This window comes from Artemia sp. Qi Xiang Cuo, chromosome 3, assembly GCF_049724085.1.
Source record: "Artemia sp. Qi Xiang Cuo chromosome 3, ASM4972408v1, whole genome shotgun sequence".
In the NCBI taxonomy this organism is placed as follows: Eukaryota; Metazoa; Arthropoda; class Branchiopoda; order Anostraca; family Artemiidae; genus Artemia; species Artemia sp. Qi Xiang Cuo.
The window spans coordinates 86,086,129-86,101,784 of NC_142796.1; the positions used below are offsets into that span (position 1 = coordinate 86,086,129).

General features: G+C 35.0%; 1 protein-coding gene across 1 annotated transcript in view; it reads left to right on the plus strand.

Annotated features, from left to right (window-relative positions):
* The window catches only part of LOC148954697 (uncharacterized), an 82,509-nt gene that overhangs the window by 33,379 nt on the left and 33,474 nt on the right, over positions 1-15,656 (plus strand). The window contains exons 4-6 of the mRNA XM_089086700.1: positions 6,331-6,533; positions 11,880-12,033; positions 13,237-13,379. Coding sequence (XP_088942826.1) covers positions 6,331-6,533; positions 11,880-12,033; positions 13,237-13,379 — 500 coding nt within the window. The remainder of the gene's footprint in view (positions 1-6,330; positions 6,534-11,879; positions 12,034-13,236; positions 13,380-15,656) is intronic.

A 15,656-nucleotide genomic window follows, 5' to 3' on the forward strand; every position in this document is an offset into this window, starting at 1 on the left:
TAGGCCCTTTGTTTTTGTGACTATCAGCTGACATCGAGGCTCACAAAATGATTTTGATCCCCATCCTCTTAACGGGATGAATAATAAAAGCTCCTTGTTACATAAAACCCTTTGGATCACCTTCAGTGACGTGGCTGAGATCAGATCAGTGTCCGGATATCAGCCCCATGAACACCAAGGCCAGTGGTCGACCACGGGGCCATCCCGTAACGAAAGTCGAACCTTAATTTCAAGAAGAGTAATAAAAAAAATCAAAATAATAGCAATAATAATAATAATAATAATTATAATAGAATAGCAATAACATATCGTATAATGACAAACTTGGCTAATTAACAGGGACCTCTCTAAACAAAATCAGTACATAAAAAAAATCATTGTTTACTTGCTAAATTCGTCAATATAAACTCAGGATTCATTGTAGTACTACTACTGCTAATAACAACCCATTGCAGCACCAAGTCGCCTGCGGCAGACATAGCTACTTACGCTGCATCTCCACGCCAATCTATTCGTAGCTTCACTCTTTATTCCCTTTTATGAAGTTCCAAAGGCTATAGCCCCAGACCCCCAAAACACGCAAAAATAATTTCTTCATTCTTTTTATTTGTCCTACTTTCCCTATGGCTGATCAAGTTTACATATGGGATAGGGGGAGAGGGTATTGTCCACAGGGGTAATTTTCTGGGGAAGCGTCCAAAGGGATTTTCTTTTGGGGAGGGGGAATTGTCCGTGGGGAATTTGCCAGAAACTAGTTCAGAATCCTTTACATCCTCTCTTACAAACGATTCCCACTCTATTTGGGAACAACCTGCTCTTCATTTGGCTTCTTTGGTAATCCGCCATTTTTAGTCCGCACAAGGTGGCCTTGACATATTCACCTTTCTTTCTTTATAGCCCTGGGTGTGATTATACCCTTGAGTCAAGGGCGGATCCAGGATTTTTTTTCCGGGGGGGGGTTACTAATTTTTTACTCAGTTTTCGACTAATTTTACTGATTTTTACCTAGGTTTTACTAATTTTTTACTTATTTTCGACTCGGTCAAAAATTTCGGGGGGGGGTTCAAACCGGGCAACCCCCCCCCCCCCTGGATACGGCCATGCCTTGAGTGATAAATAAAAATGACCAAATCGAATTAATAATGCGAGAGTTTGTCCACTTTCAGCCGAATGGTATATATCTGGAAGTGACATTTGTTCTTTCACATGTAGCAGACTTCGATTACACGTGGTTTGCGCAATATTTTAAAATAGACAGCCCACGGAGGGAATGGAATCAAAATAATGCCTGGTTTCAGGGTTAAATTTATTACATCCTTATATAAAATTTTAGGCACTAGTGCATTAGATGGTCACTTATATATACTAATGACAGACGAAACCCGCCAGAGACCGGTTATTTCAAGAGACCGCTATTAAAAAATGGAATGCAAAGAGTAGTTTTCATTGCGTTTACGATATTTAAACTGTTGTTTTTTGGTGTTTAGCGGGGGTACCTAGGTTTGGAGGGTATCTAGGGGGGTACGTATTTAATGTATGCTATGCTTTACCCCCACCCCCATCCCTAATGTGCCAATATATAGCCCAAATTTGTTTCTAAACTATTACATATTCATCCATTTTTATTTTATTTCATTAGCATTAACCAAACTTGACTTTTTAGAAGTGACCATCTAATGCACCAATACCAAATTTTATGTCAAGTTTTAATTCATAGATTAATGAATAATTGAACTGTAAGTGCAGGGGCGTAATTTGCTATGGGCAGTCGGCAACTGCCCCCTCCAGACCCAAGTTTGCCCATCCCCCAGATCTTGGCCTGCCCCCAGCTTAAATTTAGTTTCTGCAAAAAAAAACTTGTCAATATTAAGATAAGCATGCGTAATTCAAGTATCCAGAGAAACAGGTCAGTTTTCTTTATTATATCTTTGCCTTTATGGTAATATATTACTCATTTTTCAGCTTTCACTGTCATTTTTACTTGATTTAAGAAAATTGGCTCCAATTTCCCCCCCCCCCAGGATTTTGACGAAATTACGGCACTGTTAAAATGTATTATTATGATGTGCTGACCCTCTGTATTAGTCTTTAGTCAAAATTGGTCAGCTGCGCCGAAAACGAGCACCGAGCTTTTTTTGAGCATTCAGAAGCCTCAAAAATTTGAGACAAATAGTAAAATAAGTTTTCAACCATCTTATTAAGGTAAAAGCCCTGTCAATCCACTCATAACGAAGTTGAAAGCTTTACATACTAAAACACAGACTAGAAGCAAAAATCATTGACATTGGGCCCCGCCTAAATTTGAGAAACACCTTTTTGTTGGTATTTGCAGCGACCAAATTGAAAAGAACAGTAAAACTGCTCCTACTAGAAATTGAAAAATACGTTTTAATCCCCTCTCTTTGCACGCCACTGGTCACTGGGTTACTCGTCCAGTATTGGCCCCGCGAACGCCTCTAAATATATTTATTCGTTATTTATGCATTGAATCAGGACAGAAGCCAAGGCCGTATCCAGGGGGGTTATCCGGTTTGAACCCCCCCGAAATGTTTGGTTGACTCGTAAAAACGTAACAAAAATGGACATAAACACATTTTATATGCGTTTTTTGAGGTTTTTGTGTACCCCCCCCCTAAAAAAAATTAGTACCCCCCCCCCTGAAAAAAAATCCTGGGCGCGCTTCTGACAGAAGCTAGTAAATTTATTTACTTTAAACTTCCAAATAAAGGCTAATAAATAGTTTCAGAAAATCTCAGATCGAATCCAAAAATTAAACCTTCAATTATAATATACCTTTTAATAAATCTAAATTAGGATTATAAGCTTACTTTGAACTTGTCTGGTTCTGCTGGGTAAGTTGCTCATGTTTATTCGAACTATTTAATTTCCTTTTTTCTTTAGAATGGGGAGTAATTTTTAAAGCATATGGCAACAAAGCCTATATTTCGGTGCTACACAGTTTTTCTTATGCAGGGTGAGGGGTAGAATTTTTAATAATTCAGAAAATAAGCTGAACTATGTACTTAAACATTTCTATACAGCACAAACCAATCCATTTGCCATCGGATAGAGTGTTAGTGTCATCGGCTTAGGCTTCTAGATTTTGATTTCACAACGAGGGAACACCGAATCAATTTTTTAAAGCCAAAAAAAGTATTAAAGCGTTTACGGAGCGAGGGGAACTACGGTTATTGTCATCGTATCCAAAACAAAAAAAATGTAAATGGCACTTCTTTCAAAAATGATTATGAAGTTAGAAAGACTCCAAACTATTTGTAGAATTTTATACACTAATTGCAGGTATGTGTCTTCTTCATAGGAAGTTGGGGAGACGGACTATGATTGGGAGCTAGGGATAAGCAATGTTTCGACAGTGTTGTCACTCAGACGCATTTGTATCACTTGGGTACTTCTTGAGGTGGTTGCGCATTGACTTATTTAAATCAACGAACTTTATTTGATAATTTTATTTGACGAATTTTATTTGATAATTGTATCTTTACAACATTTTTGCTCCATCAATGTTGTCTTCGGGCAATTTTGCTTGTTCACCTAAGCCATCCTATACTAGGCATTTGGTAACATTGTGCTTCAGATCATTGTGCATTTGGTAACATTGTGCTTTACTAGCTCAAGAACTACCGAATATATATGCATTCATATATCATATTTTTAACAAGTATATGTGCATGTATATAAAAAAATATTATTGTTTGTACGCATATATTTGTATATATGGTATGTATTATACCTATAACATTTCCCACAGTATATGTCATATTTGTAAAAACAGAATTAAAATGGTAAATTTGTTAATATTAACATAATTAATTTATATGTTACATAATTAATATATTAATTGATATTAATGGATATATTATTATAGAGTTAGTATAGTATATACTATAAACAAAAACATCTCAGGTTATCCCGGTATAGACTGTTATTTATGTAGACTTTTCTTGTCCAGATCTTTCAACAAAAAGGCGTTCCCCGTTAGAACGTTAAAAATCCTGTTTTAGCTCGAGTTAGATTATGCAAATGGAGAATACGCCCAATTACTTTTATCACGATGATGTGACCTCATAATTTTCAAAATGTAGTACAAGTTGATGGAGTGTCGCTAAATACGGTCTCATGGGAATGGCAAAAACAGATTAACCAAATAGAAAATGTTAAACATAGCACTAACTAATCTAGAACATAAAAAGATGAAGACGATATTTTTATTCTTCGTCTGTGGGATAAAAAAAAAAAATCGGCACAAAATCTATAATATATCTTCTAAAAATATACACGGCAACTCTTATAATTTGTAACTTGACTCATTGATGTTTAGATTACCCAAAAGGATGTGAATTAAGCCTTGTTTTCACTTGGAGTTCTACGAACAAAACGGATATTTTGTCATCCAATAAAATCACGACAACTTTTTTTTCAAGACAGCATCACAAAGTCCGTTTTTCAATAGGCGTTGTGTCCATAAAATGTAATGAAACGGAGTGTTACCACCCGGTCAAAATTCAGTTTACTTATCTCGCAAGATCTTTTTTTACTAAATTTTATTAACTCTCAAAAACATTTTTGTGCGTATCCTAGCAAAAAAAAACATTTTTTTTTCTAGCAAAACGTAGATGACCATCAAACGAGTACTTGACCAATGCCAAGGAATTTTATAAAACTATAAATATAACTATACAATAAAGGTATAACTATAAAATAAAGGTAAAACTATAAAAATAAAGGGTAGGCTTTCCTACCCAAAATTTACGGAATCATGGCTTCCAGATTCAGGGGTCGGCATCAGCTTCTACGTTTCCGGTATTTTCAGGTACAATAGGCGAATAAAAAAAAAAAAATATCGGAGGATCTGTGAACCCATCAGAAGGGAAACTCAGACCTTACAAACACAATATTATATTCTGGTTTCCAGATTTTCAGAGATTTTTTTGGATTTCTTCTGTCTTTCTGTATTTTTTTCTGGATAGTATGATTAAAAACTCCAGAAAACTATAAGTTATAAAAACCCTTTTTTTCTGATTATTTGGATGTACTACTGGATAGGCTTCATATTCCAGATGCAGTGTATGCAAGACGTCAAACAATAGTCTGGAAGCCCGTATTCTGGAAATTTTGGTGGTGATCGTAGAGCTATAAGGCAGTCTAGAGAATAGTAACACTATGACTTACCTGTTATACGTATACTATGTACGTATACGTATATATACCTATGCGTATACTATGACGTAACTGTTATGAGAGTCTGGGAAATTTTCCTGAAATCAAATCAAGGCGTCATGCCAGTCCTGATTTTAAATAGTTTGCTTTTCAAAGCCGGTATCAAGAAGAAGCTGAGAGACAAGTATAGAGTACTTTGAGCGCTAGGGTTCACACGAAACGCAAAGATGAGAGAAATAGCAGCCATAAGATCTAACGTCATCGAAATCAGATTTGACCCCAATTTGCATTCTCTCTGAATTCGTGGAAGATAGCAACAGTTTTGTTTTTACTATTGATCATGATTTTTACTAGATTTCGTAAAACTTACTAGATTCTCAATATTTAATAGATTTTTTAAATAGATCTAGTAAAATCCTACTGACGGTGGCACAACTGATCTACGCTGACAATGGCTCTGCTGCAGTTAGTGCACATAGTGTGTTAATTGGCCGAATCCCAATTGCGCGTCATCGTGTGGATTAATTAATCCACATGTTACCGCAGCCTCTTCTCACTATGTTTTCCACAGGGTACATAGCTTTTATTATTAATGCATATTATTAGAAATGCGTTTCCTGTAGAAAAAAAAACTTTAAAAAATGGCTTAAACGAAAAATGAAATTTCTTGTCATTATTTTATATAAATAAAAATAAATTTTATTCCAATCAAAATTCTTGATGGTTGTGAGAAAATAGGAACCCCCAGCCTCCTCTCTGCTCTCCACCACTTGATGTACATTTTTGATGGCCACTTGTTTTGTTGCGCTTGGCACACTTCAATCACACGAGACCACTTTGTGTCTTGCGAGGTACACTTCGCATAACACGTGGAGGGTTTTCGTCCCGCGTGGTGTGTCACATTTTTTAATAAATTTTTGAAAGTAGATAACCTAGTCAAGGAAATCAGAAATAGGAAAAGGAGTGCTTCTAGAAAAAATCCTAAATTTTCCAGATATCATTAAATAAAATTGTTTTTCTTATTACTGCCCCCCCCCCAAGAAAAAAAATCTTGTGTACATGACTGGGGTAGATCCCTCTAAACTAATGTGTAAGTATGACAAAAGTAACTCTGGGTTAATTTCCTCATTTTTAGCTTTCTCTCCGTTTCAGAGAATCTGAATGCCGTGATAACCAAGTATGTGCTGCTAACAAATGTGTAAACCCTTGTGATCAGAACGTCTGCGGCATTGACGCGGTTTGTGAGGTAAAATCACATAGGACATTATGCAAATGTCCAACTGGTTATACTGGTGATCCTTTCACACGATGTACTAGAGAAGTCCAGAAACCTCAGGCGTTTGTCTCCGATGATGGTAAGAATGGTTCCACTTTAAAGTAGCTAACTGAAAGTAATATAAATGCTATACTGAAAAAATGAGTATTTTTCAATCACGGGTGCCAATTCTCGGAAATGTCGGGGGGGGGGGGGCACACATTTTTAGTTTTTTTAATTAACAGATAAAAAAGAGTATTTTTCAGGATCCAAAGGGAACATTTCTTTTTGATTCTGATAAAGAAACAAGGGTTAATTTTGCTAAAAATTTTGCACAATTTATAAAATAGCTTGCTATAAATACAATAATTCAGCTAGACCTATTAAGTAAATTTACGTAAATTTATCCATTTTCCACAAGTTTTACTTTTTTCCTAGATTAAATTGAACAATACAAAGAAAAATCAATAATCAGACAAATATTGTTTTATAGGTTTACTAAGTTTGTGGTAAATCTATTTCATTTAGAGTTTAATAAAGTTTATTTTATTAGAAAAGTTATAAAAAATATTCTCCAAAATAATAGATAACCAAAACAAATGTCTTCATTGCCTAACTTATGATAATCGAGGTGTGTTTGAGTTAGTCGTATATTACATAGTTGGCAACCAATTCATGGATATAGTCCATATTTTGCAATCCAAATACAAGAAACCGTTTTTGGAAGACAAATTTCAAGGCTAGCTCATTCGTATTTAGTGACTGTAATAAAAGCATCTTTCATAAATTAGAGCATTGTAAATTAGGGTATGCACTTCAAGTACCAAGGGTATCAAAACAAAAATATTTTACCCCCCCCCTGGCCCCTTTTTAGGTTTATTCATAACTGAAAAATCAGATCTTCAAAGATATTTTGTTCTTTTTATAAATAATGAAGTTTAGAGTTCAATAATTTTGTCAGTGTTGCCATAACACATTCAAAGGAAAACTATACCTTCTCAAGTTCTTTGGCGCCATCTGTTTTCGCTTAATTTTAGCTGATGTTTCACTAGTGTTCCTTGTTTTTACACTTGGCATCGTTTCTTACGAAAAATCGTATAAAGGCACATGTGGGTGTTTTAATTAAAAATTGAGTTTCCAACTTTTTCTATTTTTTAATATAAAAAGTTTTCTGTAACCTTACTTAACCAATTCGAATAATTATATTTTATTTTCAGTGTCCTTGATATTTAACGATTTAAGTGATTGACGAAAAAAATGTGGCGATTGGCGTTACAAACATAAACCAATACATTTATAGCAAACTTTTTAAGACAGAGGCATAAGACAGTAATTTTCATCCTTTTTTGTAGAGAAGTTTATGCAAAATATGATCTTTAAATTGCAATATAGAAAAAAATCTCGTATTCTTGACCCCATCTTTTTGTTAAAAATGACTTTAAAAATACTTTTTAAAGTATCAAGGAGAGTCAAAGATCTTAAGCCGAACTGGCAAGCCATGACAAAGAACAACAAAGAGGGAAACAATGCAGTCAAGAACAAACAACCGACACTGCGGCCAAGAGAGAAAATATAAAAAGCTAAAACGACGCAGATATCAGGCGGAATATCCGCATCGTTTTATCTTTCTATCTTTTCTCTCTACTGGCTGCAGTCTCGTTTTGTTTTCTCTACTGGCCGCTGCTGTGAGTTTTTAGTATTAATAGTAGTAATACTTTCATGCGTTCATGAAGTAGCTCGTTCTTGCAAATTTAATCCTTTATATGCTCATTATGATCAAAGAAGGCATCATCGTAGTTCTTGCTGTACTTAAAGAATTGACCAAATTTGTTTGTTATGTATTACTTGAAACACAAATCATGATTAATGATTTTTGTTGCTAAAATCATAAAATTTTGCAATTTTTTTTACTTGGACTTTTTTTTAACAACTTGCACTCTTTTTGGCTTTGATTTGCACTCTTTATTGACGTCGGCAGCTGGCAACCCTGCTTCAAGGAGATTTTAAATGAAATCTGATTGCTGAATTAGTTAAGTGGAATCTTATCCAACCATATGTATCCAAAAAATAATTTAAAAAAAATAGAGAATTCAATTTTTAATGAAAAGGGTATCCATGTGCAGTTATCCAGATTTTTGTGTAGTCATGGATGCAAAATAAAAAAAGTAAGGGAAGGGGTTGAAAAATCCGAAAAAAAAGCTATAAACATAAGGCACCCATCATCTTAAGAACTTTCTTTTGAAGGTAAAATTATATTTGGGAATCAGCAGACTCTTAAAGTTAAAATTTTTACGGGCAAAAAGCGGTGTCAAATTTAAATAGTTAGCGCTCTCATTTATTGTCTCGATTCAACGTGGGTAATGCTGACGAAAAACGTGATACTGCTCTTAGACTTCGTAAATTTGTAACCACCAAAAGAAAAATCTTAAAAAATTGCAGTTTTCAGGCATGAAGGAACCTAAGATTGGTTCAGGGGGTAAAAAATTTAGTTTAGTATTATTTAATTTTAAACTGAACTATACTGACTAAACAAATAATAAAAAACGACTAATGGGTTTACCATTTTCTTCTCGCCCCTGGCTCACACATATATCATTTTTTCGTATGTAATAGCGATTATTTTGGCCAAAAGTGCGATATTTGCAATTTCCGAATAAAAAAACGACTAATGGGTATACCGTTTTCTTCTCACCCCTGGATCACACATGTACGATTTTTTCGTATGTAATAGCGATTATTTTGGCCAAAAGTGCGATATTTGCAATTTTTTATGGTTTTCCGAATTATTGTCCAAGTTCATGAATCTCAACCTCTCCAATTATTTGGACTGATAATTGCTTTTGAATTACAAAAATAGTCTAAACAAAATATTTAGTAAGAAATTGATTAAGTTAACCGAAAACACGCGAAGATACTTGAAAAAAAAACTTAATTCCACTGATTTATCTAATATTTCAAGCAATATTTGGGAATTATTTTAATCTATAACACATTGTTACCAACACATTAAATCTGCATTTCTGGAAGCTTAACTTTTATAACACTTAGTTTGTCTAAGTTCATCAAATGCAGGTGCTCTCAGGAGGGGAAAGGGGCGATGGTCGTTAACATAAATCTGCTGATATTGTTGTTTTAAACATCTTGTGCGCTTACTTCTCATCAATATTTTTTCCGTAATGACATATTGAAAAAAAGCAATAAACAAAGTTTTGCACATTTTCTCGGCTCAGTGGCACTGATTAGGGGTGGGGGTTGGGGGTAGGGGGAAGAAATAGCCCCTTCGATCTTTTTGCTCTTCTAGATTTCAAAAAATGCCTCTTTTGGTATTTCATTAAAAAATACCTTTTTTGGTATTTCATTAAAAAATACCTTTTTTAACGTTTTCAGTGGAGAAAAAAGTTGAAAAAAACCAAATTAACCCCATAGATTCTGAAAAATACATTTGTCCCCCTAATATTTTCTTGAGTTGGTGTCACTTATAGGGCTATAGCCCTGTATGTGTATAACTTAAGGGTAATAGATTAGACTTGAGGCAAGTCTCCTTTTACCCATTAATAACAGGGGTCAGATTTTGCACTTTCATGCAATTTTGAAAGTTATTAATACATTGCCACATTCATTCAAAGAAGAGAATGACAATTTTAAAAATTCCATTTGCAAATGCATTCCATAATATTCGGGTCAAACCAAATCTGTTTAATGGAGGCAATGAACGTTTGTGACCTGAGCCTTGAATCTATTTGGGTATTCCATTTTTAATAATAGTCAAAAATAATAAATACAATTAGTTTTTTAAAGTCATTTTCAAAATAGACTAAAAAGTAGAACCTAATGATTTTCTAAAGAATATATGAATAGAAGCGAAAACAAGAAGCACAAAACGGATTGGGCAAGTTTTTAACTTGTTTTGCTCAGATCGCCGACTTTTTTCATTTATATATTTACAACTTTGATCAATTTGATACCTTAATCTAAATTGAAAATTTGGTACTTATGTTTTATACCAAACACACTCAAGAAGTCAGCTTAGGTTAATCATAGCGAAATATACCAAAACCTGATGAAAATATAACACTTTACTTTATGTAACAATATAATTTGGGTTATGTATTTGCACATTAGGGGGTAAAGGGTGAGGGGCGGGTTGTAAAGTAACATAACCTTACTTCTCATCCCTAATGCGCAAATATATAACCCAAATTATACAAGTCCAATGGTTTCTCTCACCCGTCATTTCTCTTTGTGGCTTTGAAACCGGTTTTCTGAGATCATACAATTTCGCAAACTTCTAGACTGTTTTTGGTTTAATAAATAAATACCAAAAATTTACAGTTTTTTGTCATATATCCTTCAGTCGAGATTGAAATTGTAGAATGTCGTAGAAAAACGCCTTATCTAAGTAACAATCGAGATTATGGGACTGTCAAAGAGAGCCGAATTTAACAATCAAGATTGTCACCGAAAACACAATTTTTACAATCTGGGTTATAAATCGATAATCTAGATTATCGTGGGTAGGCTACATGTCTCAAATGCGAACTAATGCAAGCAACTTGTCTATAATCCAAAACGTAATTAATGCGCACATTTTACAAAAAAGGTTACGTAATGCTATTAATAGCATATATTATTAGTGTTATTGCGTATATTTGTTACATAGATTCATTTTACTTTTCAGAGTTATTTTGCTGTTTATCTCTCCTTAAATTTTTCTTTTTGTTCTGCACTGAAAACACCCTGTAGTTTATAAAGGTAAAATATTCACGATATAATTATCAAATTTTAAAACGATATAAAATTTCACTAGCCTTTACTTTGTTTTTTCTTACTTCTAATTATAACAATACGTTAATGTTAATTATTAGACAGTCCAAACTAAATAAGAATGTATAAATAATCTTTAATTTCTAGCAGTTGCATCGTATTAGACTAAACGGTCAAGTTTCATTCTTCATTATATTCAGGCCACAAAAAAAATGCGGGCTAACTTTCTTTTTGTTAAGATGTGGCTTTATGGATTGCAGGGTTGCCAAAACATAATAAAATAGTCAAAACAAATTGCCGAAAATATAAAATAAATAACAACCAGAATATAACACATTACCTTAAAATATAAAATATTAGCCAAAGCAAAATAAAAAAATATTGTGATTTTTTATTTATTGTGAACTTTTCTCGTCGCAATGACAGCTTTCAAATGAAAAATAACTTCCCTAATCACGTTCAATCACGTTCATTTTATTCCCTTCTTCCAAAATTACTTTCCCTAAATCCTTTGAAATTTGGAGAATTGTCTAAAATCATGCAGCGGTGGTCGGTAATAATAATTTTCCAATTCTTTAAAGCTAATAAAAATCTAGTAAATTAAAATCACTCAACCAAGATTGGTCATTTCAGAATTAGTTTTTTCCTTAATCAGGAAATTCAAATTTATATCTATTTTTAGACTCACAGGGAAGAATTTCCAATAGACAAAGCTTCAGGGATACTTTTTCTTCATTTCCTAGCAGAAATACGTTTTCAAGTGGCTTTTCAAGAGACAGTGTCCGAATTGGTGGTGGCAGCAGTAATTCTCTTAGGACAAGACAATCTAGTTCAAGGTAGGCATATATTTTTTTAGAATTAAGATTTATTTTAATTCTATCTATTTTATAAAAAATTTTGGGATCTCTTTCTAAAATTATGTCTGTAATCTATAATCTATTTATAATCTATTTCTAAAAATCTATTTTAGAATAGACTTTTTTTATATTGTTTTTGAAAAAAAAATGAAAAACAATGAAAGTTCCCACTCTAGATTCTGAACAATACATTCTTTGCCTCCCTTCTTCATTCCCGTGAATTAACACAACCGCTCTTAATTAAAAATATAAATGTTTTAATTTAAAATGTATTGGATATGTGTTATCATTAAGATTTCACTACTGCAGCACAGCGGATATACTTAGACTTAGACCCTGCAGAGCCAGGAATGGCTTATAGGGCGTCTACAAAGCCTCACCAGACATCCCGGAACTGAGCTGTGGCCGTTACATCCTCCCACTGTCGTTGAAGCGACATTTCCGCACTTCTTAGGTCTCAGTCGTACTTTCGTCGCAAAGTGTGTCTTGTTCGACCTCTTTTGCGTCCCCCTTCGGAGCGCCACTCGTATAATATTTTCGGGGGTCGATCCTCTGGCATTAGGGATGTGACCAAGGTAAGTCCATCTCCTACGTATCAGGCAGTCACTAACTAATGGCTGACCGGTGATGGACTTCGACGTTGGCAACCTTTTCGTGCCACGATATGTTCAGGATCCTTCTAAGCCACATGTCCTCAAAAGCTAGGGCACGTTTTTCCAGTTGGACGTTTAACACATTCGCTAGCATAAAGGAGGATGGACATCATATTGCTATTTGGGAGTCGGTGATTTAAGGGCAGAGATTTTTTACTGCTGCACCAGACTGGTTTCACCTTATTGAAGAACGATGTCACCTGTCCAATTCTCCTCTTGATTTCATTAGCTATTCCAACATTGTATTCAATCCAGCTCCCAAGGTACTTGAATTCTTCGACCTGCTCAATTGCATTGTCTTTGCATTTCAATATCAGGGGAGAGTCAGATGTGGTAATGCTCTTTGTCTTACTGACATTCACCGCAAGTCCCACTTTCTCGACCTTTTCATCAATGGAAAATGTGTATTTTAACATATCATATATATTAAAATATATATTTAATATTGAAACACATTAAATTATTAATATTTAATAGTGCATTTTGTATTGTATAATATTAATCAATACATTTTTTACAATCTTTTTAGTTTCAATCGACAGAGTGATGGTTGTACTGCACAATGTGGAGCAAACGCTCGGTGCGTTTTTAGAGGTCTTTTGCCTGTTTGTGCTTGTGAATCTGGATCATCAGGTGACCCGTACAGAGGATGTCAGCGAGGAGAATGTATTGGTAAGCTCCATGATTTTTTTTTTCGCTCAAGAAACACTACGATAAGTCAAAAGATGATACGTAGCAAAATATACATTTTGCAGGAAAGGAGTAGAATTAAAAAATCAATTTCCGATCTATTGACTGTTAATAAAAAGCAGTTGTGACAGTATATGTAAAGTATTGCTTCCTTGACAGCAAAGTGGATAAAGCTGTTTCTGGACGATCTAGTAACTGAGTAACTTTCACAACGCAAGTAAAAGGGAATGACCCTTACGATAAAAATAACCAAAAGGACTTATATAGCTTCCAGGGGCGTCGTTTGGGGGGGGGGGGCACGGGGGCAGTTTTGCCCCCAATAATTGGAGGAGAAAAATTTTTATATATCCCAAGCCCCTTGACTATCCGGATATGGACCCCTCTTCCCCCCCCCCAATACAAATGCTGGCCCCTGATAGCTCCCGCTGCGCTGTTGGGCTCGTATGGCTTTGTGTTATGGTAAGTAATTAGTAGAATTTTTAGGTATCCAAAGTATGGTAAAAAAAGATAGAAAATTATCTGACTTCCATCTGTCTTATGGGCGAGAAAAGAGAATATAACGCCTTTTGGACAGAAAAAAAAACTCTAGATATCTTAGGAACCAGACTAGAACTAGAAGATATAACTATCTTCTTATAGAAGAGATAATAATGTAAATCCAAGCTTTCAAAAAATTTTGAAATTTCTAACTAATTTCCTGTTAAAAACTTCGAAACCTGTTTTTGTTTTTCATAAATCTACTCGTAATTATTATAGCCAAATCATAGCCAGCGCAATTGCGCTGCCTAAGTAAAGAACGATGTTGGCACAAAGTATTATTTTTTGTTTTATTTTTATTTTTCCATACCAGGGCACTTCGTATCAAAGGAGTTGCCATAGAAACTTGGAAAAGGGCTCTTCGATTAGAAATTGGAACGGCTAGTGCCCTTTTTAATAGTCAAAAGTGATTGGAAGGCAACTAACACCCCTTCCAGGCCCACCATTTCCCCAAACACATCCGATTAAAGTTTTGAGATAGCCATTTTTTTCAGCATAGATGGTTTCCACATAGAAAATATGTTTTTGAGGAGGACACTCCCCCACAGCCCTCATTGCAAGGGTTTTAAGTTATGCCCTGGAGGCATAAAAGGTTTTTATATAAAGCGTTGTCTTAGAAACTTCAAAAAAGGCTTATTCGATTGGAAATTCAAAAGGCTAGTGCCCTTTTTAACAGTCAAAAGTGAATTGAGGGCAACTAACCCCCCTCTCACACCACTTTTTTCCCAAACACATCCAATCGAAATTTTGAGATAACCATTTTGTTTAACGTAGTTGAAAGTTCTGGAAACTAGGTCTTTGACGATGACAACCCCCCCAAATTCCTCAGGGCAAGGGTTGTAAGTTATACCCTGGGGGGATATAAGGTTCTTATAGAAAGTATTGTCGTAGAAACTTCAAAAAGGGCTCATTCCATTGGAAATTGAAAGGGCTAGTGCCCTTTTAAATAGTCGGAAGCGATTGGAGGGCAACTAACATCCATGCCAACCATTTCCCAAAACACATTCAATCAAAATTTTGAGATATTTTTTGAGCCATTTTTTTCAACGTAGTTGAAAGTTCTGGAAATTATACCTTTGAGCAGGGCACCCCGCACAGTCTTCAGGGCAAGGGTTTTAAGTTATGCCCTGGGGGCATATAAGCTTTTTATATAAAGCGTTGTCTTAGAAACGTCAAAAAAGGCTTATTCGATTGGAGATTCAAAGGGCTAGTGCCCTTTTTAACAGTCGAAAGTGATTGGAGGGCAACTAACCCCCCTCTCACACCACCTTTTTCCCAAACACATCCAATCGAAATTTTGAGATAGCCATTTTGTTCAACGTAGTTGAAAGTTCTGGAAAGTAGGTCTTTGACGAAGAACCCCCCCCCCCCCACATTCCTCAGGGCAAGGGTTGTAAGTACTACCTTGGGGGAATATAAGGTTTTTATAGAAAGCGTTGTCGTAGAAACTTCAAAAAGGGCTCATTCGATTGGAAATTGAAATGGCTAGAGCCGTTTTAAATAGTCGAAAGTGATTGGAAGGCAACTAACACCCATGCCAACCATTGCCCAAAACACATCCCATCAAAATTTTGAAATAGCCATTTTGTTCAACGTAGTTGAAAGTTCTGGAAATAATACCTTTGAGCAGGGCACCCCCCACAGTCTTCAGGGCAAGGGTTATAAGTTATGCCCTGGGAGTATAAAAGGTTTTTATTGAAAGCTTTGTCGTAGAAACTTGAA